This window comes from Lepisma saccharinum, chromosome 5 (genome assembly GCF_977018435.1).
Source record: "Lepisma saccharinum chromosome 5, izLepSacc3.1, whole genome shotgun sequence".
Taxonomy (NCBI): domain Eukaryota; kingdom Metazoa; phylum Arthropoda; class Insecta; order Zygentoma; family Lepismatidae; genus Lepisma; species Lepisma saccharinum.
In genome coordinates, this window is record NC_139233.1 from 28,035,946 (window position 1) to 28,060,270 (window position 24,325).

Sequence of the window (24,325 nt, forward strand, 5' to 3'; positions counted from 1 at the left end):
AGCCACCCTCTAACAGTTTTTCTCAGAATACTCAATACTAATCCTTTCAATCTGACAACTTTGTATTCACACAAATAAATTATACTTTCGATTTTAGATGCTCTCATGCTATGACAATCTTATTTCAGTTTAATTTGTAACTGCATATAAACTTTATTTATATAGAAGCTCTTAATTCAACAATCAGCAATTGAAGAATTCAGACCCATGTGTTAGGTTCAAGAAAGTTTCTGTTCATTTCACATATCTCAGGCGATGATCACATAAAACTTAAGCTTCTAAGAAAATAATCAAATTTTTAGATGCCAAAATGGGTAGCAGGATGATCATTTTCTCTTTTGATGTTAAATAACAACTTTAATGTTCGATTTAGGAGTCTGTTAGGGGGTTACCAATCGAGAAGATAGAAGATAAACAACTTATAATTCTGTTTAATGGTGAGGAAAAAAAATAGCAGGTTTTTAAAATTCACGTGAACACTGGTACTGGCACAAATATTTTAAACAATTCAGAGAACGAATATTGAAGTCAAAAGCAATTTCATTTATAATAACAACTACTTTGTACTTTGTACATTTTATGCATGCAACACAAAGCAATACATACTCATTACAATACTTACAATAAATTTGGTTTGAATTGTTTAAAAAATATATACAAAGTATTACAACATCGTATAAGCAATATAAAAGTTTATACATACCAATAAATATTTCAAAAATACAACACTGGCAACGTTTTATTATTCAAGCTTGTGGAATTTCTATCTTTTTGACTCTCCTCTATGGTAGTTAAAATTATGCACTCTCAGGCAGTTTCGATTTTTGACCACTTTACCACATAAAGAACAAGCAAATGGTCCTTGGTGGTCTCCATGTGTGTTTTTTATATGCGCACGGAGACTTTTACTATTCTTTGCAACTTTTCCACACCAACCACAAGAGAAAGGACCTTGACCTTCTCCATGTGTATTTGTAACATGAGACCTTAGAGTTGATTTGCTGGCAAAGGTCTGAAAACATACTGGACATGTCAAACGGCGTGACAAAGCCACATCCTGTGTTAACCTTTCTGAAAGCATTTCCATTTTGCTTAGAGCACCTTGCAGTGTTTGCTTCTTGGCAAGCCCTGTAGAGGGATAAAAAATAATTAAAACTTCAATACACTTTATAGAGTAATCAATTATTTAACTTCCAAGTACAAAATTATAGCTCAAATTAACTACAAGCCAATGGAAATGATAACACAGGATTATGACTTTCCAAAACTCCTTGCAAAAGCATTATTAAAACTAGATATTCGACCATCTGTATCTTGGAGTATAATTTTTTTCTCGCAACAAGAGCCAACTTGTTTTTAGCCACTGCTTACTGAATCAGGTGCATGTCCAAGCAAATTCCTGACTCAGAAAAGATTGAACTGACATTAGCTGTCAAAGTTTGGATTCTTCTCTTAACTCAACTAGTCTTTAACCCCGTTAAATCTTTCTTTCACATTATTGTAGAGGGTGTTCCATACTATTCTCCAATGTTACAGAGATGTATTATACTAGGGCTGTGGACTTCACTTGATCAGGCAAGAGTAGGACAAAAGATGAATCAACCACTGTCCAATGTACACAATGCAGAACATCAATAAGCTATTCCCCTTCTAGACACACATGTAAGAACATGGCCATGGATCAACAGTCGTACGTTATGACAGCATGCAGGAAATATAGATACTTCTTGAACTTTGTGCAAAATGCACACCATGATTTTATCGCAAGAAATTCGAACATGCTGAATGATTAAACACTTGCAGCAGCATGCATAATGGTTCAACTTAGCTGCATGGGTCTGAACAACAGTGACAAAACTTTGACACAAGAAACTAGCTGCTGAAGTTATTCATCCAGTTAAATAGTATGGATTAGGTGTAACACATATTTGTAACCACTGCCCAAAGAAAAAATTATGAAACATATGCATAACTGGAAGCTGCTTTCTACATGGTAACTTTCGAAGAAGCCAAGAAATATTACCAAAAAAAATACTGACACCAAAAAAATTCTATCATTATTGCAATAGCAAACAAGTGATGATTATAAATCAAGAATGAAGAAGTAGGCAGGCTACAGGCATGAAAGCAAGATTTATCACAAGAAAAGCATGGAAACAATTAGCAACATTGCTTTCTATTCGATTCCTGATCAGAAACTTATTAACACATTTCAAACAACTACATCAACTCTAATTTAGTACTGTGGCTATTAAAATTATCTCCTGATTTTGAATTTCTACCAAACTTATTTTTCAGGTAAATGGTAATACTTACCCCTTTATATTGCTCAAGTTCCATGGGTAAAATGTTCAATTTCTGCACATTAATCCTTGCACACTAATGCACAACATCGCAAAAGAAAAATTGTTTGATTAAATTTATATGATTACCATTACAGATTTGTTGATAAAAGAGTTATACGAACTCTTGAATCATATTCTATGATGCATTTCTTTAGTTCTTCTACAAAGACGAAATCAAAAGCATTTGAAAAAATATAATTTTACAAACTACGCATTGTAGCTTCAAGATATTCAGTTGACTCGTTTTTTTTCTGCGAAGAGATTCAGAACATGCTATGGAGCTGCAACATACCCAGTCTATTATATCAGGAATACTTTCTGACCAATAAACATGAATATACATATGAGATTGTTTTGCTATAAACTCTCACTATACAGAAATAATTTTGTTTCGAATCGTAACTTTCCACTCCATTGTAATAATAATTTGCATTACACAATAGTTAACTAGTTAAACACGTGTGTGTATGTGTTCATGTGAAATCTCACATTGTATCCACATCAATTTGCTTCACACGAAGTTTGTCCTCTCTGTTGAACTCTACGAAAGCACATAAATGTGATTTCAAAAGAAAGAATCTCAAATTGTGTACGGAGAGTGAGTAATCGGCATCATGCTCTGACCTTTTCTATAAGCAAATCTCCATCATGCAGTCACTCAGGTGGCAGATGATTAGGAAATCTTAACATTTGCCACTCTACAGATAAGATGTAAAGCTAAATGAACTTCTGCACTGTAATAATTCTAGTGAATTTCAAATGTTTGTACATAAAACTTTCACATTATCTAGAAATGACAGACTGTAACAAGTTTCATCATTTTTTATTATTTCAATTTCTTTTATGAGATACTGCATACACACTGCAATTTCAATGTAACCTTCTTCAATTATCAGTTCAAAAAGAAACATCTATACAAGACATTTAATCAGTATACTCTTCTAAATATTTGGTTTCTGACACAATACACACACACACATACCCAACCTCTTTCGATATACTCACTAACATACTAAGTACTTAACATAGTTAAAACTACATTATCAAAAATCAGAAAAAAATTGTACAAATTGTTTGCATTCTTGAAAACCACTTATCAAGACACTGGAACATCTATCTATCTATCTATCTATCTATCTATCTCTCTCTCTCCCGCTTGCACGCACACACACAAACACCAGAAAAATCATATTATACTAAATATGGCACATCAGAGAGGATGAGTAAGAAATTCTACTCAGTTTTCAGTTATTCTCTTGCTGTATCACGCATTTTCATCAAATAAAAATGTGAATTATGTATTATAATATAAATACTACTGGTAACTTGTAAATTCTGATAAAAAGAGCAATCCTTTAGTAATATGCTGTTCAGCTACTGTGTTACATGAATTGCACGTAAGATATATTCCTCTCACTCTCTTCTTGTCTGTACAAAAGAGCTAGGAAAGAGCTGAAGATCTACATACTACATGTTATTACATATATATATTTTTTTTCATATACCTGCATTCATAAATTTTCTCTCTCATTATGTTTACATTTATACTGAGATGTTTTGTTTTTTTAAAAGTATAGTTCAAAATTTTTACAGATAACAGTTCTCTTTCAGTTATAAAGATGTTTATGAAGATGTTGCTTTCATTACTTCACACATCAATTACTTTTTACTTAACCGAAACATGGATCTTCTCTTATTTGAGAAATATCACTAAGAATTGAATCTCTAACCATCTCACATCTTTCCCACACTACAAAGTTGTCAAGAGTATTACATCAACAACTGATTTGATCTATACATATGTTTGGAAACACGCATCTAGCTTCATAAGCTGATAATTTTGATGCCTTCAGCACAAAACTACTCAGGAGTGTCTACACGTACTCTCATTAGGATTTTGGTGCATTCGGCACATCTTGACTTTTTTTCTTTTTATGATACAGATACACATGAACCCTCAAACTATTCCGATTCTTAGCTTGCCTGCCACAGATCTCACAGTTGAATGGTCCACGATCATCACCGTGCTCGTTTTTGATGTGAACGTGAAGGTTTGTCTTGCTAACAAAGTTCCTGGGACAGAGGGGGCATTTCAAAATCTGACGCCTGTCCAATGCCCAACTATATGGATTCCTTGGAAAAGCTGAAGAATGAAAACAAACATTGTTAAACATCTCAAACCTAATGCTTTTTGTTGTTTTTTTAATTACAAGAATTACTTTTCCCATTTTTTTTTCAAATTCAGTCCCTTCTTTAACTGCTCTTTCCTAGCTCGGTATACCTTCTGTAATTATTTGTACGATAAAAATTAGTATTTCTAATTGGCACACGCAGATACACTTTTCATGTGGACAAATTTTAAAAAATCTGCTAGGTCATTCAAGTTAAAATAATGGCAACAGCCCTTTAAAAGATTGAAACTAGAAGAAGCAAATTTGTACCCAGGTCAGGGTAATAAAACACTACAGGTAATATTCCATTCCAGTTTAGGATTTTCTTACCAACAATATTTTAAACTTCAGAACAAAACAGCCAAGTTTAGCAATTTCGAAAAAAGTACATTTCTCTCTAATTGTTCAACAAGAGATTCTACTGCATTTCACAAGTTTCACAGGCAAAAGGTTACTTAGGAAACTATGTTTAAAAAGGTGACACAGTAAAAAGTGCTTGCTTCTGTGAACTATTGAAACAAAACTTAATAACTTTTCTGTAATATAAGTATGGACAAAAGTCACTATATTAGCTTTCATTATGTAAATACATAGTATAGTGGTGTCATTCTCTCTTTGGAAGATACCTACTTACAAATGTTTTTTAGTCAAGTTCAGAATTATTTTTTTTTACCCTCAGCAAAATTGATTCTTACAACTTAGGCAGGAGAATCTCATGATGCATATTTCATAATAAACTGCAATTTATTATCAGAAAAGTAAAATATTCCTCGAGAAAATATTACAGTGGGAGTGAGACAGGCGACATTCTTGGAATTGCCAAGCAAAACTGGCATGTATGCAACATACATAGGCAGATGTGTGTACCACATGCAGGCTTTCTTGTTAATATTCCACAGATATCTACTTTGTAATCATTCCTTACACACGTTAAGAACCTTCTTCACAATTTCAGCACAAGACACATTACCTTTATATTTCTCTCTCGCAGATGCATTATCATATAGAACACGTGTACCGCATACTCTTCCACAAATTATGCCATTACAAGTGCAATTAATATACTACAAATGACCAATAATAATTATGCATAAAATAAAACTAAGGCACTTGAACAACAAATAACAGAGTTCGCTATTTTTCTGCCACAAACAAACTTGCAGCAATACGCTGTCAATTGTATTTTGCAAATCGAAGCAGAATTCATGGCTGTGTAACACTAGTATAAGTCTCGTTTGGCTTCCTTGTCTTTTGATGATAAAGATAGATATGAACTCTAAGGCTATTCTTATTCTTTGCTTGCCTCCCACACAGAACACAGCGAAAAGGTCCTCTATGTTCCCCATGCTCATTTCGGATATGGACACGAAGGTTCTTCTGCGTGACAAAATCTCTTGGACACAGATGGCACTTGACACGAGAATCCATGGACCATGTATGTTGTCGCCTTCGCTCTATGGAAGAGGAAAAATAATTGTTTTACCTCCAGTCCTTAGGTTACATACAATGACACTCCTCGTAAGTGTATGTATAAATTAGCAAATTCCAAGCAGGGAAACTGTAAAATCCAAGGCTTAATACTCTTTGCTATGTTGTTTTGTGTAGGATCAGGAATTCAATGCATGTGGGCTTTGTGTGACCTTTTAATACATACTAGCTTATTTTCTTGAGCATGAATGAAATACAATGGATACATGTGCACAGAACCTCAAGTGTCAGAAGTTCTTTCTCTTGTAAAATGTACAAGAATCTCCCACAATATGACCAATCGATACATAAAAAAAACATACGTGTGTTTCTGCTTAGATGCAATGTTTTTATGGTTATTTAATAGTTGTGTGTCTTTCTCCCTTTTTATTGTCCTAAGAATGCTTTAGCAATAGTTGCCACTGTGTCTATACAAGTGTACACATGTTAAGTTCTTTCATGGTACACAAGTCATAGTTTATTATGTTGTGTGATTCGTGTGATTATTGAATGTCAATGTCCACTTCTCACAACAGTATATTACCAATGCACATGCTGTTGATCTTTAGCTGTTCTCTCTGCCGTAAATGGATACGAGTAAATAAGAAGCATCTTTGAAGACCTTCATGCATGAATCCAGTGCAGAACAAACTCTTTTCTTCAGTTATTATTATAAAGTTTCAATAAGTTGTAGCCTTTCGAGCTCATCTCCTTTTTCCCCCACCCCACAAAAAAGGTCTACAACATAAAGCTATCATTAATATGTGATAAATGACAGCACAGAATAATTTAGTCCCAAGCTCAATACTAATAACATGATAACAGTGCAACAGTTACTGCACAGAATAGGTCAATGTTGGAACTATTTATCATAATTGTATCTAGTTTAACCCAAAAAACTTGCTTTCTTCTAACCAACATTTGCACATGAATTGTTGCAGCTCCTAAGTTCAGTCATAGATATTCCATTTTGTTTCCATTCTCGATTTGTTTCATCACTTATACTCTTTGTATCCAGGCTCAGGCTTAAGTCAGAACTACAGTGGTGAGACAGAAAGTCAGTCATATAATGTGCTCAGCCACTGACATCATCAATTATAACTCATCTTCATGATTAACTCAGAGAAGTTGAATCAAATAACTAACTACAGATGCATCCAATCATGTCCTAATGATCCACTAAAATGAAGCAATTAAGAATGATTTACTACACATACAACACTGCAAAAAAATGCACAGCAGACTTGTGTTATAATCTAGGAAAGAGAAACCCTCTCTCCTTTTGTGTAGTTTCAGCTAGAAAGCAATTCTCCTCAAAACAGAAAATTAACTGAAGCCACACAACCATAACGGGGAACAAAAAGTATAAAATACAAACGAACAGTCATACCATATTTGCTGTCCATATCTCTTGTGGTAATCATACAAGTGAGATCGCAGGCTGTTCTTATTTTTGGCTATTTTTCCACACAGGGGGCATGAAAATGGGCCCCGAGCATCACCGTGAATATTTGAAACGTGAGTCTTCAAATTGTCTTTCCTAGTGAACTTCTTATCACAATATGGACAGCAGAATTTGGATAGTTTCTCCAATCCCATAGCATCTAGTATTTGCTCAACAGTACTGCCACTGGATGCAAAATGTTCTGTACCTGCAAAGCAAAGAGTATGTGTCTATGTATCTTTTTAATGTCTAGGTGCTTTGGCATGCTCTCCAATACAAGCACACATCAAGGTATAGAATAAATAAGTAGATCCTTGCAGCCAGTCTGCAATCTGCATTATTGGACCAATTGTCTCCTGAAATGTAACTGTGCAGTGGACAACCAATACCAAGAATGACTTCAGGTTGCTGTTATTCTACTTTCTGAATTATTGGCTCTATTAAAATTCCTCTTGCATGATTTAGGAGAAATTTCAATTACTTTTTTTTTGGTCTAGATATTGCTAGTATTTTTGTTGTGCTCTAAGCTTCTTTTCAGTTAGAAAAATAAAATCAATGGCGAGGGTAATAAGTCGGTCATCCAAAAAGGAAAATTTCTCCGAACGTTTTGAAAGGATCTGGAACAAATCTAATTAATCGGGATTTATAAATTTTTTTAAGAATTACATTTTGCATGCAGCAAGTGTGCACTATTAATTAAAAGAATTAACTTGAATAAAACAGCATAAATACTGCTCCTCAAAGGGTGATTTTTACATCAGCATAGCCACCTTGGTGGCAAAGAACGTTGAACGCCAGGCTCACCACTTCACCACCAAAAGATTCCCAGATATGCCCAAGCTTGTCACGGTCACTTTATCAATTTCAGCCTCATTGTCAACATTAGCCCAAAAAATACACAAATTAGGTAAAACAATTGTTTAGTGTTTTCCTAGGAAGTGTTTGATGTAATCGTATTTTAAGAAAAATTTCTTACAGTATGTGGCAGAGTAAAATCTAGCTTACCTGGAAGGCAAAAAATTAATAGAAGCATGAAACAAATAAAAAAACAACTCAGTTCCCAGATTTTCACTCATTCTCAGGATCATTATCAGTGAGAAAAGCATGCAGGTTGGGAGGAGGAGGAACAGAAACTTTAATATTTGTTTCATGCTTTCTTTAATTGTATGACTACAGGGTTAGATTTGACCGTGTTAATATGCTGTTCATTTGAACTCAGGGAGGGCACAACCCATTAAAAAGCCATTTATTCCCACATTTGCAACAGGTAAGACTGTCAAATAAAATAAAATATTTGTCAAAGTTGCTTCAAGAAAATATTCAATCCCAATGCACTATAGCCACTTTGTCTTGTTCCTTTGCTAAAATCAATTCCAGTGTGCATAAAAAGATTCCTAAATTGGTGCCACACTTGAAGACAAAACTTGCTACTTTTGGCACACTGTCCGTTACTCATTAAATTCTCATCCCTAATTCTACCTCGAGACAATGAAGGATATATAAATGGTGGAATAGATAAGAGAATGAACATGAAGGAACAGGATAGATATGCACGACCTCTAGCTGTCTACCACAAAAGTCATGTAAAAAACGATTTTAATAAAGCTGATACCTCCTAGAATAAAGTTGAAGTTTTGGGTTCCATTATTAAAATGTGGATCTTGTTTGGTTCATTTTATGAGCTAAACCAACTTAAAAAGTGCATTTTGATTCCTCGCTCCTCTCTCTCTTACTCATGTGCGCATGCACACGCACGCACAAACACCCCCCACACACACACTCACTCACTCACTCTCTCTCTCTCTCTCTCTCTCTCTCTCTCTCTCTCTCTCTCACTCACTCACTCACTCACTCACTCACTCACACACACACTCACACACACACACACACACACACACACACACACACACACACACACACACACACACACACACACACACACACTCACTCACTCACTCACTCACTCACTCACTCACTCACTCACTCACTCACTCACTCACTCACTCACTCACTCACTCACTCACTCACTCACTCACTCACTCACTCACTCACTCACTCACTCACTCACTCACTCACTCACTCTCTCTCTCTCTCTCTCTCTCTCTCTCTCTCTCTCTCTCTCTCTCTCTCTCTCTCTCTCTCTCTCTCTCTCTCTCTCTCTCTCTCTCTCTCTCTCTCTCTCTCTCTCTCTCTCTCTCTCTCTCTCTCTCTCTCTCTCTCTCTCTCTCTCTCTCTCTCTCTCTCTCTCTCTCTCTCTCTCTCTCTCTCTCTCTCTCTCTCTCTCTCTCTCTCTCTCTCTCTCTCTCTCTCTCTCTCTCTCTCTCTCTCTCTCTCTCTCTCTCTCTCTTCTCTCTCTCTCTCTCTCTCTCTCTCTCTCTCTCTCTCTCTCTCTCTCTCTCTCTCTCTCTCTCTCTCTCTCTCTCTCTCTCTCTCTCTCTCTCTCTCTCTCTCTCTCTCTCTCTCTCTCTCTCTCTCTCTCTCTCTCTCTCTCTCTCTCTCTCTCTCTCTCTCTCTCTCTCTCTCTCTCTCTCTCTCTCTCTCTCTCTCTCTCTCTCTCTCTCTCTCTCTCTCTCTCTCTCTCTCTCTCTCTCTCTCTCTCTCTCTCTCTCTCATTGAAAACAGATTCCACGATTTTCAGAAGTGATAGGTAGGGACGTGAAGTTTTATTTTTCCTAAATTTCGGGGTTATTCTTTACTGCAATTTGGTGTTATTTTTCGCGGTTTAAAGCAAATTTCATTGTTATTAATTTAAAATCGGAGTTATTTTTACATGCGTTTTTATGGTTTCTTCTATGCATAAGATTTTTCTGATTGCTTTAGTTATGAAAATTAAGGCAAATTTTAGTTTTAATGACAAAAATTAAAAAATCGAAGCCTTACCTTTGCGAGAAATAACCAAATTTCTTGCATTTGGAAAACTATTTCATCTCATCGGCCACTAAATATGAAATGTTTATTGAAGGATATCATCCAAATCTTTGAACACAATCATATATCAAAACTTTCACTCTCACAAAATAAAATTTTCAAAAATTTTCTTCTTAAATTCACTTTTCAGTTTACAATAAGATTTTCCACACAGAGATGGTGCGTCGTAAATGTTCACAGTATTCACTCACCACACTTCCTACATAAAAAAACAACTTCTAAATAGCAAGATTGCAGGTTGTTTTATTTCATTCACTCTAATGGAATGATTGTTTTAACAAAGGCTTCCACAGTTCGAAGTGTGATGTACACTTTGTCTTCCTTCCTTCCCAAAGCCTTCGACGACAGAAAGTTGCCGGTTTGTTACACTCACATTACTTTTGTTCTCGGGCTGCCCCAATGGCGTAGTGGTAGTGTCGCCGCCTTGTAATCAAGTGGTCCCAGGATTGATACCTGGTGGAGGCACCACAGTGGTTCGGATTCAACAAACTGTTAGTCCAGTCTCGATTAGCCTTTATGTGCATAAAGTAGACGTGAAACAGCCTCTCACTTCCATTGCGCTTAATCAAGGAATACTTCCGCTCCCATGCTATTTTGAAATTCAGTGATTACAAAATAAAGTAGTTCTATCTGAAGCATAAAGTATTTCAGAAGCAAACTAATACATTCACTGCTGGCTTTGGGTTGTTGCGAAGTACACCACAGAAGGATAAGGAAATGAAAGACACTGCACAAACCATGCAGTTTCAGTGATTCTGACTGACTGAAATTTCCATAACAATGCCAAAAAATCCCTCTCAGACCTCAAAATACCGTTTTGTGTACACACATGCGCCCACACCCCTATGTCCCTCCCCACACAACAGGCGTTTCTCCCTGAAAATGTTCCCCTTCCTGCGAAACTTCCCTTCTGAGAAGATCCCTACAGAGAATTCTATGTCAGGACACGGTCAAAGCATTGTCAGTCATTTCTACGCCAAACTACAATACATGAAGCATGACAAACTCTTTTGAATCTATCTTTCACTAGCTAGATTAGAAATGGACAAATCTCATTGTGCTTCTGGTAGTTCTTGTTGAACAGAAGTGTGTTAAGTCCAGTTTATAGTGCATATTCCGCGGTGTTTTTCACGTTAAAGTGCAAATTCGGTGTTATTCTGAAAAATGGTGTAATTCGCATCATTTCGCATTTCCAAAACACCAAAAACTTCCCTCCTTAACTTACCCAAATACATTTTATACACTTTATTTTGCTTTCCTCAACTTTTCGGTGTTATCGTTAAAAACGAAAACTTCACATCCCTAGTGATAGGACATTCATCCATTTGTGCTTGAACACCAGGACAGGTGGGCACGATGTAAATGTAAACTATGTCTTATATTTTCTTTCAATACTGTAAACATATCAATCAGTGTAATTGATTTAGCAGAAGTGACAAGAGCACAGGAGTCTCCAAAGTTGGCAAAACGTGTTTGCTTCTTTTGTTTGCTACGCCATGTGGAGACAAATAGATATAACGCAGGAAAAATGCATGAATTATTGAGCAAGTGTTTTTGTCTCAAGGGTGCTTAACCGAACAACAAATACACAAAGCCACCTCTGTCACATCTTGGTATCTCTAATATGTTGTATTCACAGAATACAGCCTTGTATTGTGAAATGAACATTTCCTAACTTCAATCCACTTAGGTGATCTGTTTTGATGTAAATGTTTCAAGCACTGTAACACACAAAACTCATCCGCGACAAATTATTTCTAACCCAGCTTCACACAATATAGTTTACATTCTTACAACATGGTATCAATCAGAAGCAGCAAGAATTTCTCACTACGTACCTGCTTACATAAACAACCTCGACAACAATATGTTTCATGTTTCTTTCCTAGTAGAGGTTTCTATGTTGATGTAAATTTGTTTGATACATACGTCACCTCAAATATTTGCTGCTTTAACACAAGGTATGAACAACACAATTTTTCAATGTATGTAAATACCTATGTACTTATTGTGGCAGAATTTTCTACAATTCTGCACACAGTCGTAAGCAAAAACTGTGCATAAATTGTACTTCCAACTTCCTCACGCCTCATATTAGATTCATAACACACATTCCGAAAATTAAAATTATCCTCTATTCTGAACAAAGCACTTTACCACACATCACATGGAACAGACAAGTGTAAACAAATGCTGTACCCCACTTCCAGATTCACAGGGGGGGTGGTAATTTGAATCACAAAATCCATATGTTGATATGTTTCCCTCCAAACAGTTTTTAATAACAACAAAACTCATCTTCAGGAACAATTTCTTTATTTCACACTGATTAAAAAAACCTACAAATTCCAAAAATTGGTCCCACATATCATAATAAATTATTCTATATAATAAAACCAAATATGACATTTTCATTCGAAAAACTTCATTCATTCAAACCCATGGAAGTCCTTGCAGACAAAATCTCTACAGCTATATTTGCAAACAAGTTGAACAAAGAAAGTTGTAATGTTGATTTTAGCTCTTTTTTCAGCAACTTCAAATAATAACCAAACTATCACACCTATATTTCTGGTATCAACATTCTGCTACAATGCAACAGAACTGTGGAATGATGTAAAAAGCTGGTATGAGGTATGCAAAGTAGGAGCTCCAGCTATCATTTACAGGCTAACATGGTAATTAACACAGGACAACACTTTAATAAATTAATTGCCCAGTAATAACTCAGAGAATAAATACAATGCAAATACGTGGCAATAAATATATGAATGTAACAAGCATACAATAAAACAACAACATTGTTCACATTTAAAACAAAATTCACATTGAAGATTATCAGAACAATTCATCAGTATCAGTGGCATGCATCATAAACACAACATGTGTAATAAATATTGATCTAGTACCAGGAATTGCCAAATCATAGATCATGAGGTATCAACACCTACTGAAGAGATTTTGTGGATGCTTGGCTACACATTGCAGATCTTGAGGTAAAGCATGTGTAATGTCACATTTTCATGCTGATTCCAAGAGTCTCACCACAGTTGGCAGATAGATCGATATGTTTTAAAAGTAATAATTAAATTGGCTATATTCTTGGGTGAGGTTCAACAAATGCTGATCTGTTGCCTAACCCCATAAAAGAAAAATATAACAATAATCCCCACAATATACTAGAAACATTCTCTGTCTCACTATCAATATATATTATTTCTCCATCTATCTGTCTTTTAAAAACAGTCAATTCATTACTTCTTAAAATTCCATCCACGCTTGGCAGCCTTCCATGTATGTTCAAATGTGTAAAGTAGCTCCATAACTCAGTGTGTTTGATAATCTCTGCTCTAGTCAAATACATGTGTAAACTGGAGTGAGACTTCAGTGGGACTTAGAAAACTTCTTAAAATTTACTTGTAGCTCACTTAGTTCAGTAATTTTCCTCGGAGCAAGAAATTTTCCTAGTCATCAGGCATATTGTGATGAAAAGATTCTCTCGGGCTATCGACCAGGTGAGTTGTGGAAAAGATTCCAAGCTTTCGAGAGCCAACGTTACTATCATCTTCAGTGTAGAAGTCCAGAGATGAAAGTGACGTTAGCTGTTGAAAGCTTGGAATCTTTTCCACAACTTACCTGGTCGATAGCCCGAGAAAATTTTTTCATCATTCGTCAACAGGAAAGCTTCAAGTCTTACTTCAGAATAGTATTGGTTTGAGGAATGTCCACTACTAATATCCATGTGGCAACTGAGGAGATGACGTTGGTAATAAGTTCAGCCATATCACAATGCGTCAAGCCACAGAAGAACATCATCTATTCAGCATGAATACGATAAATTACTGGCTTCTCGAAAGGCTCCAACTCACTGAACATGGGGGGACAAAGGGAGCTTCAACTAAAATTAGTAACTTTTCAGAGTTCTGCTGTCATCTTACATCCTAAGCCATGAAATTTACAGGTAGATAACAGTTATCACAAATAGAAATTATTATCCTATGATTTTGATATCAAATTAGTAATGTTTCAATATACTTAAAAGAAAGCACAGTTAAGGAATGATTACTCAAACCTAATAATTTATATAAATTCATCATCTCAATTTTTCTTACCTTCTTTTTTTTCTTGAAAAGAAACGTCTAGTTTGAAGGTTCTCTAAATGCTTCAAGTGAATTTTTCCATCATTTATAATTGAAAGTGTACATTTTGAAAATATATAAAATCAAAACCATAACTTGAAATTTATTTCCTTGCATACTCAAGGTAACAAGGCGTGATGAGAGAAAAGGGAAGAATTTATGTATTAACTAAGTAGTGAGTGCATCACATGGGGAAAAAAATAATTTCTATGTAAACCCATCAAGGAGAGTCCATTACAATCAATAGGAGATCAAGTTTTGTACTGTTTTGTTCAAATCTCATGCTGTACAGCAACAAAATAGAGAACACCTGATTTGTCCCTGATAAACAATTCACAATACTTTTTCCTCATGCTGAGGGCTAATAGTCAAGCATCCAATAATTAACAACACACATATAGTCCAACAAGTAAAACTTTAATTTTATAATTTTAGTATTTAATATAGTCTAGGTACATAAATATATATCTTATTTATCTATGGGATGGAATCAAATTGCACACAAATAGGCCATGAAATATAGTTTTTACAAAAGGTAAAACATGTTGCTTCAAGGCACCTTGTATTTTTTTAGAATCTTTGCCAGCATGAACGTATATCAAATTACAGATTTGTAAGTCTTATGTAGTAAAAATCCTAACGACAAAAAAGACTATGTACATATGCATGTACTGAAATTCCAACATTTCCATTAAGATTAATATTTGGTGCTTTCAATATAGGAAATCTATACAATTTATACAAATATAGCACTAGAAAAGCAACAATATATATATATATATATATATATATATATATATATATATATATATATATGATTTGTTGATATTTCCTTTTTAAAAGAAGACATTCTTGCATCAAATGTGCTGTAAATTTACAATAAAATATAGGTGCTATGTACATATAAGGTGTCATTCATTTTTATCAAACTTCTGACCATGAAATTTTGAGATGTGTTTTCTTAGACTATCAGCATTTTTATACATATGTGAGCATGCAACACAAGCAAATGGGCCTGCAAATTCTCCATGCAAATTTTTTACATGTGTCCTCAAATGGTCTTTCCTTGTAAAACACTTCAGGCATTCAGGGCATTTATATCCTAAGTTTCGGATTGCCTGTTGTGGATAAGCAGTATTTGTAGATCTTATGCCTGTAAAAATAAAAAATAAAAATAAAAAAAATAAAAAATAATCTCTCTGATGAACTTAGAAAAAGTTTACTTCTCACAATAATTCTGTTTCACTTCAAAAAATTAGATAAAAAATATAATACTGTAGTTGAATCTAAAACAAATTAACAAACAAAGTATCTTAAATATTTTCTAAAGGTAATCCTTAACATAATTTTAAAAAATAAATAAAATATTTGATTTCTCTATGCCTCAATAAGTAAAAAAATGACTTCACTATGGCAAGAAGGGATTTCTTTTTTTGTGTGTGTGCTTTCATTAGGTTTCAGTAATTAAAATGAAGAAATGTAAGATCTTGGAAGAACTGTAATGAATTCCCAGTTCTGCAAAATATTTAAAAGACCCAATTTTAGGTGTTGATCTAATAAGTTTGTGTGTATCTTGTTTTAGGAATTAATCTGTGAATTACATTACGCATTTTTACAATGCCTGACCCATGTACAAAGATGGGAGCAGAGTTTAGTATCCTCGAAGATATACCTTTGGATCGATAAAACAAAGGTCATATCATCCCATCATAAAATTTAAAATATAAACCCACTCTTGATTACTGTCAGTTGTTTATATTATCTACAGAGAGAGCAGTATGAATTAAATATCAAGACAATGTGGCATTAGAAATTACCACAGACACCTGCTGTGACAATAAAACACCTGCTAAACTATCATTGAAAATCAGTGGATAAAAACTTCACATGCTAAACATAAACATTCTTCCTATGATTTTTTCATTTGTTTTGTTTTTGAAAGCATGGTTACAGAACCGACAAACAACGGGACCTTGCTTAATACCATGTATGTTATCCATGTGTATCTTCACGTTATCTTTTCTTGCATAAACCTTTGGGCAACCTGGGCATTTGAATCTTCCTTTATCATCTGTTTCTATTTCCTTAAACCAATCTGGTTGCAATGGACTTATCATCTCTGCAAAGACACAAAAAGGCCAATATATATTAAATGCATTTCTCCTGTTTTGTATATGAAGTTACTAAATTCTATGATAGGACTACACACACATACCCAAATCAATTTTGACTAAAAATAAACATGAATTCTATTTCATACTTAGGCTAAAAAACTATCATTACTAGTGGGACTTGTTGGTTGCCTGGCTATAGTAGAATAATGTCCTGTGAGCTAGTTATTTCAATGGGACAAATATGGACTAGCACATAACTATTAATATTAACCTTCATAGTAGTTACAAGATTTCGAAGAGGGAAATTGCACAACACTTCTCTATCATTGTGTGCCACTTTAAATAAAATATGATTTTCTAGATTACTATGGATAAGTAGAAGGGTAAAACCACAGCTGCAAGGGGGTTTTAAGCAAGTAAGCATGATAGCATAAACTGTTTGCCAAACTGGAAGAAGCTCATTTCATGTACATCTGGCCTTGAAAAAAACATCTTTAATAATTTGAAATATGATGCGATTTAAGCATGCATTCTTTAAAATATGTGCATAAAATGTTTCTTAAAGCAAATGCATACAAATTAAGCCGTTTATTTTCAAGATCTATTTCTCATTCTCACTTTCGATGTGAATATTCCAAAGGATTTTATGGGAAAAGTACAATTGTCTTCACATATATGCTATTCCATTTGAATCTGTAATCTGTTATTTTTACATTTATTTTCTACCTCTTTAGGTTGTGTCAACGAGGACAAATAATGAACTGATGATTTAGTTAATGTGATAAATACAAATGATCAGGAGCTCTGTCATGTACCACGCTGGGCTAACAGGACCACAATGACATCATATGAATCTGTCATCAATAATAATGCAACTCAACTAATGTTAAAATTCGTGATGTGTCGGGAATAATGATTTTGTCAATGGCACAATTCTGATCAATCCTATTCATTAACTATCCAGCATTCCCATACATAACTCACAAAAATATAACCCACTTGAACAAGACCAGGATAAATTTTCCAACATTCCCAAAGGAATCTATGAATGTATTTAATTCTAGAAAACACAAGGGACCATCAATTGTGATCCTAGACTCCAAATAAATTTTCTCCATGGGGAATGTGAAAAGAAAATAACACAGACTACTAAGATGCACAGAATGAAAACCTACAACAAAATGCTCAATTATGTCAAAAAAAAAGTTAATAAAACTACTGTTACATGCACTACAACAGAATATTATAAAGAATGAGAAAGGCATGAAATTACATCTTTTATAAGTATATCCACTAATTATACAAAAAACAGTCTGATACACAATCAATGTATACAGAACATACCTGTTTATTACAATGCATATGAACATACTATTATTATTATACTACTAGGATCTACTCAACAAGAAATATTAAGAATTTACCTCTGAGAACTGTTTTCCTGCCAGTTCTCTCTGCAGCTTCTTCATACTTGATACAAAAATTAATCTTGCTTCTACACGAAGAATAAACTCCTTATGCTGTTACGCGTACCTTCCAGTGACGTTCTTTCCACCTTAAGTTGGCAAACATTTACACATACACTGCACAATTCTCAACAGTCAACAAAACTTCTATTTCTTCTTTGTTTTCACAACAAATGATGAAAATAAAACTGTACACAAAGTAGATTCACCTTCTACATCCCATCACATTCGCCTTTGCTCTATTATACATATACTGCATGAATATATATCAATGCTTTTTTCTGGCAGTATGTACTGTGTGCGTGTACTCTCATTTATGACATGCATTATTTTGATCAGTTTTTATAACAAACACAACAATAATTCAATTTGAAGATTACCAGAACCATTCTTCCCAAAAAATGCCTTCATGTTAAGGGATCAATGTAGGAGAACTCGCACTGAAACCATGTTCGGGAACATAAGTGGTGGAACGAAAAGCCCAAGTCTAAATGAACAATGTGATTTTACTGTAGGAATAAAACAGCACCTTCACTTCTCAAATTCTTGGAGCACATCCCCCTTTTACCATCTTATTTGAGAACTTCCTGAAAACAAGAACACCTACTGGGTCACCAAGTAAGTAGTGCTCCAGTTGCAAGTTTGTGCTTCCATGCTGATGGAGCATGTTCTGAGAGACCAAGCAGGTGCACGCATGCATGTGCATATGTATATAGACGGGACAAAAAGAAAAGTTGTCCCCCTTGGGAGTTGCTAGGTTGGAAACAATCCAAGAGGAAAACTTTATCCTTACAAAAATTGAGCATATGCTCACTGCTTGCTAATGTATTCTGCTACCAGTGAAGATAATGGGCACTTATCCATTTTATTGGTATGAACTCCTATCATAATATTCATTCTATACAAACAATATTCCACCTCCCATAAATAAATCAAACTATGATCAGAAGGGAAACTTTCAAATAACATGCATTTTCCATGCTCTACATGGTTTATAACTATATGTCTTAATCATAATGAGACAATATGATTGAATGATACAACAATGTGATGCAATGAATGGTATCAAACCACAAAAAATACCCTAGAATTCCAAATCTGGCCTCTTGGTATCCCAGGACAATAAGTTAACCATGAGGTCTGGCGGCAGCAGCTTTCACTGCAGTGCTTGATATTTCATTTCAATCCAGCAATAGTGTTAAGAGCTCCTGAATGTAGAAGAGAGAGAGAAATTAAACCTGTATAGGAATTTCCGTTTTATTTACCACAAAATATTTCAAAATGAAGTCTGAATTTTTCTTTTAAATCATACTTGTGTACACTTCTGTCCATTTTATTTTGTAGACTTTTGTAAACTGTTGTGTTTATATCTTAAAAAGAGGAATGAATGACTGCACTTATGTAACTTGATATCTGCCATGGCTCATTACACCAGAGCAGTATTTTCTATGAACTCTCAGAACACTTTTGTTCTTGTATGATCTATTGCAAATTTCACAAATCCACAACTTTTTTTCTGCACTGTGTTGGTCAGCAATATGAATTAGTAAATTTTTCTTGTATTTCATGAATCGTCCACAGAAAGGACAAGTCACTCCCTCTGCCATCCTCCGCCGTAGTCTGCATGCCATGAAACTATCTGCAGATGATCCTGCAAGAGCAAAATTATCTACAAATAGTTTCCTGCCCTACTACATCAATAGCTTATATTTACTGCATTATAATTGTATGTCTATAATACTTCAAAGTTGTAGATGTTTGAACGACATAGCCAACTAGTGAAAAGCTATTTTACATTTCATTATTTCCATTATGGAAATAACTTAAATGAACGTGTTACAATAATAAAAGTTTACAAATAATTTTAGAACAAAATTTTGTACTTAAGGCTTTGTTACAAATAATTTCATCATGTAGCTGAATATTTAGTACATCTGCACTTGATGCATGGAGTGATTCATGATGCAAACCTCAAAACATTTTATGAAATTTATTACCTGAAAGATGTAATAGTCGCTTCCATCTGAAATGCAACATAACAGCAGAGATGGGACATATATTGTGCCCACATGCATCAGCTGCTTAGTATGCCTTGTCCCTCAAGGAGAACACATTTAGTTCTTGTCTAGTTTCTAGAAAAACTTTAGTTTTTAGTCTACTTTTTGCCAGGTGGTTGGTCAGGGGTGGACCTAGTTTTCAGGAAGGGGGTATAACTCTCTCCAATATATTTTATCTGCATAATAGAATAAAAGCATCTTGAGTAACAAAAATTTATATTCTGAAATGAAAATTCTGTTTTTCTGAATATAAGAGGTCATTATGTTAACTAGCAGATTTGATTTACAGGAATACATCAAAATTGAATTACGTTTCATCAGCAGTTTACTGAAACTTATGTATAAGTATTATTTCTTAAGGGTTATATCTGAAGCTTCCTTTTAGTCGCATAGCACTATTACTGTACTGGCGGATAGCTACTCCCATCATATATTCCGTAACGGTTTCGTCCTGCATAGCAGTACCTAAGTTTGTGCATTCTAAGAGCACTTTTTGTCCTATGGGTTTTCTTACACTTGTCACAAGTCCACAACATTTCAGCTCCACTATGATGATCTATAATGTGCACTGTGAGATTTCTCTTGTGTTTTATGATACGTCCGCAGTAAGGGCAAGTTGCTCCACATCCTTGAATCATTTCCTGGGGCAGCCCTGTAAAAGCAATGGAAAAATTGTCTTCCTTTTTTTCTCATCTGTACGACTATTCTTTTCCAACAGGCACAGCCAATAGTTATATAAAAAATGTTAACATCTATTTACTATGAATATCATCTTGGTTGAGGGAGAAATTTCTCATATTTTTTTCCCCCACATACATTATGTCTACGGCATAAGATAAATTATGTGCAAAGACATCATAACTTTGGTCTTCAAGCTGCTTCTGCCTCAAACTGAAGATATAACGTATCAACATACACAAAGCAAGCTCTCTCCACAACACATTTCAAAGTTTTCGAACAAAATTTATTTCACATTATTTCCCCAAGTGCTCTACTGGTTCGGATATACAGCTGTTTTTTATCACATGTAAGTTACCTATATTTAAAATAATTAAAAATTACATAAAGGAATAAACTTGGAAAACCAAGAAGCTCCTTCCATTCATTAAGGTGCCTACACTTTAAAAAATACTCATCATTTTTGGTCATTGTAAATAAACCAAGGATCATTTCCTTACATCCTTCAATTTCCTAAATACCAAAATGAGGAAAAAAAATAAGTCACATTCATTTAATATTTTTTGAATAATTTATTTTTCTATTGTCAACTGTTTTCCTTTAAAAATAACAACTTTTCAGTAACATTTCAATGCTAAATCATGCATCATTATGAGGTAATCCATTCAAGAAAACATTTTGAGCCTCCTTTTATAATTTCTAAAATAGATCCATACTGCTTTGTCCAGACAGGTGAGCATACAGGCAAAAATCATACTGGGATTTGAAAATTAAAATATCATACTGGGATTTGAAATTTCCTTCTGGAATCGAACACTATTGTTTTCCCATCCACGGTTCAGCAATTTTCACTGCACTTACTAGAGGGTTAATCAATTATATATATGGTATTTCCTTGTCGCTACATGATGGTATCTTGATCTATGTAATCTAAGGGCAGTTTTTGTTTTGTGAACTTTTTGGCATATATCACAAATCCATGGAAGAGGATTCTCACTATGATGATCAGCAATGTGAATGTGAAGATTTCTCATGTATTTCATCTCGCGACCACAATAGGGACACACTACTCTTCCAGCCCTCTCTGGAACATTTCCAGCCCATGGACCTGGAAGAGTAATGGAATAGAATGTTTCTTTGGAATCTCTAAACATTTAATGGCATGATGGTAACGAACACATACAGAATAATGATTTCAAAACAATGAATACTGCCAAGACTACAATACAAAACTACGGGACAAATCAAATGTTGCTTAACAATGAAAAATATGAAGGTAAACATACTGAAAGCCTAAAATTTGGTCAAAATAATGAAAACATCGATAAGCTGGAAAGCTAGGGTCATTGTAAAGAGATATACTTTTCTAGTTTCTTTCAAACTTTCCTGAAGAAGACAAGAAAACTTGGTTAAAAATTTCAAACTAGCTAGAAACATGTGTATAAGACAAGTGATTCATATTTCACAAGGTTAAAGTTTCTCTTATGGGGAAACAAACCACTAAAATTTGCCTTCAACAAAACTTGAGCCCAGAACCTCTTGATTAAAAAGCGATAGCATTAACCACCATGGTGTTTCTGATAGTGCCAATGTAACACTGTCACCTTGTAATCAAGGGACCGTAGGTTCTAGTCCAGATTATCCTACCTGAGCATAAAGTGAAAAACTTACTTGCCATCAGGTTGGAAGAAACCGAATATTTAGCACATATGTACCAAATATTTTTATTAAAGTGGAGATATTTCTCAGTAACAAAAAGTTTCCAAACAGGGTTCAAATCTATATTCTCGTTATCCATAACCATGTTCAACAAGATAGCTACACCTCTATTAAAAAACTGCAAAAAAGTTATTTTGTCACATAGCTCCATCACTGGTACAGTCACGGACAGTTCTGGGTTGTAGCGAATCCATTGACTTTCTATTGTGTAGTTACAATCCAGAACTGTCCGTGACTGTACAACACCTTTACCAGCACAAGTTGAATCAAGGAGATGTATATTTATTATTTAAGAACATGATATAAAGAATCTCATGAGAATGAAGAGCATAGGGAGATAGGGGAAGTAAAACCTAATTACGTGTTCACATCTTGCACCTTGCTTCCAAACAGAGGCAACAAACATTTCATCAAGTCTCCTAGCGTAGGACCACACATGATATAAACCAAAATTAACATTTACTGCAAGAGTTGGAAATATTAACATGATGTGCATGGTGTGAATGTTATGAACATCGATAGTGTCATGTAGTACAGGTGTTTCAATGAATCTTGCAATGCATGGAATTTTCAAATCGAATTCAAATTCTAAATACTGTATTCCAGCTAAATACCCATTTTCTATTGAAAGCACATTGAAAACTACTGGATAATCTGAATTCAGAATACCAATACATGGTGCAACAAAAAATAAAAATCCCTGGATTACATTTCAATTTCTCCAAATTTTATTATTTTTTTTTTCTTGCAACAATAATGTTCAGTTGGTACAAGACTGAAAAGAAAATCAAATTCCTTGGACACAACTAATTCAATGTGCATTGCTGCAACATAGCACAGAGTGCAATCATTTATACAAGTTCAGTACAATATTTTTTATACTTAAAATTTTCCTACGTTAAAAGGAATTGCAAATACTGCATTTGTTATTTGCTTGGAATCCAAAAATTGCTTTCTCATCTCAGTATCTAGTTTTACAATCAGAAAAATGTGGCCGCATATTGATGTTACAACAGAAAAAAAAACCTTCAACCTTCACTTCTATAATTGGTTGGATATCAAACTAACATAAGAGTGATCAAAATTTACGTGGATGTCTATGCTTTGGTGCATAAAATTTTCCACAGGAAGCATAGTTTCAAATTTTAAAAAAAAAATTTAAAAAATACAAAATCACTTGTACATTCACAATCTCTTATTAGTTTCAACATGTAAAGTTGTTTTTCGTGTATCGCAAAGAACTAGACAGCCCATGGTACTGCAACTTGTGAACGCGAAGAACGCTCTTTGTCTTGTATACTTTCTTACACAAGTCACAAACCCACAATTTAGTATTTTCCAAATGATGGTCAGCAATGTGTGTTTGAAGATTTCTCTTGTGTTTCAGCCTACGTCCACAGAATGGACAATCCACTCCCTCTTCTACACCTCTCTGCCCTCCTCGAAATCCAAGCGAAATGTATCTTTGAGTAGTCACGCCTGGAAGAGTTGAAGATATGTTGTGATACTTAACAGGGATAACCAGTCAGATGTCCACAACAACATTATAAGACTCTAAACCAAATTAAGGTACAAAGTATGAGATGTATACAATAAAAAGGGCTTCAGTACTGAAATTATTAGTACCATGGTGTCCAGTAGCGTGCCCAGGATTTTTGAAAGGGAGGGGTTATGTGTAAATTTTTAAGTAGTCAGTCCTCATTTTGCCATATTTTCCTGCCTTTGACGTACTTTTTTTTCTAAAATACAGGACCAAAAGGGGGGGGGGGATAACCCCCATCAACCCCTCCTTGGGCA

The 24,325-nt window shown here is 34.6% G+C and overlaps 1 protein-coding gene across 38 annotated transcripts in view; it reads right to left on the reverse strand.

Annotated features, from left to right (window-relative positions):
* LOC145987728 (uncharacterized) overlaps window positions 1-24,325 on the reverse strand; it is a 319,042-nt gene that overhangs the window by 212,743 nt on the left and 81,974 nt on the right. The window contains exons 6-7 of one of the 38 annotated variants that reach the window (XM_083122328.1): window positions 16,479-16,613; window positions 15,342-15,647 (exon numbers count right to left, since the gene is read on the reverse strand). The exons of 29 other annotated variants lie outside the window; for them this stretch is intronic. In XM_083122328.1, the coding sequence (XP_082978454.1) occupies window positions 15,406-15,647; window positions 16,479-16,613 (377 nt within the window). In that variant the 3' untranslated portion in view covers window positions 15,342-15,405. Of the gene's footprint in view, window positions 1-735; window positions 1,129-3,179; window positions 4,489-4,573; window positions 5,971-15,341; window positions 15,648-16,478; window positions 16,614-19,456; window positions 19,726-20,496; window positions 20,784-21,666; window positions 21,918-23,346; window positions 24,008-24,325 lie in introns of those variants that run through there. 8 more of the 38 variants (XM_083122329.1, XM_083122341.1, XM_083122344.1 and 5 more) reach the window with 8 other exon arrangements.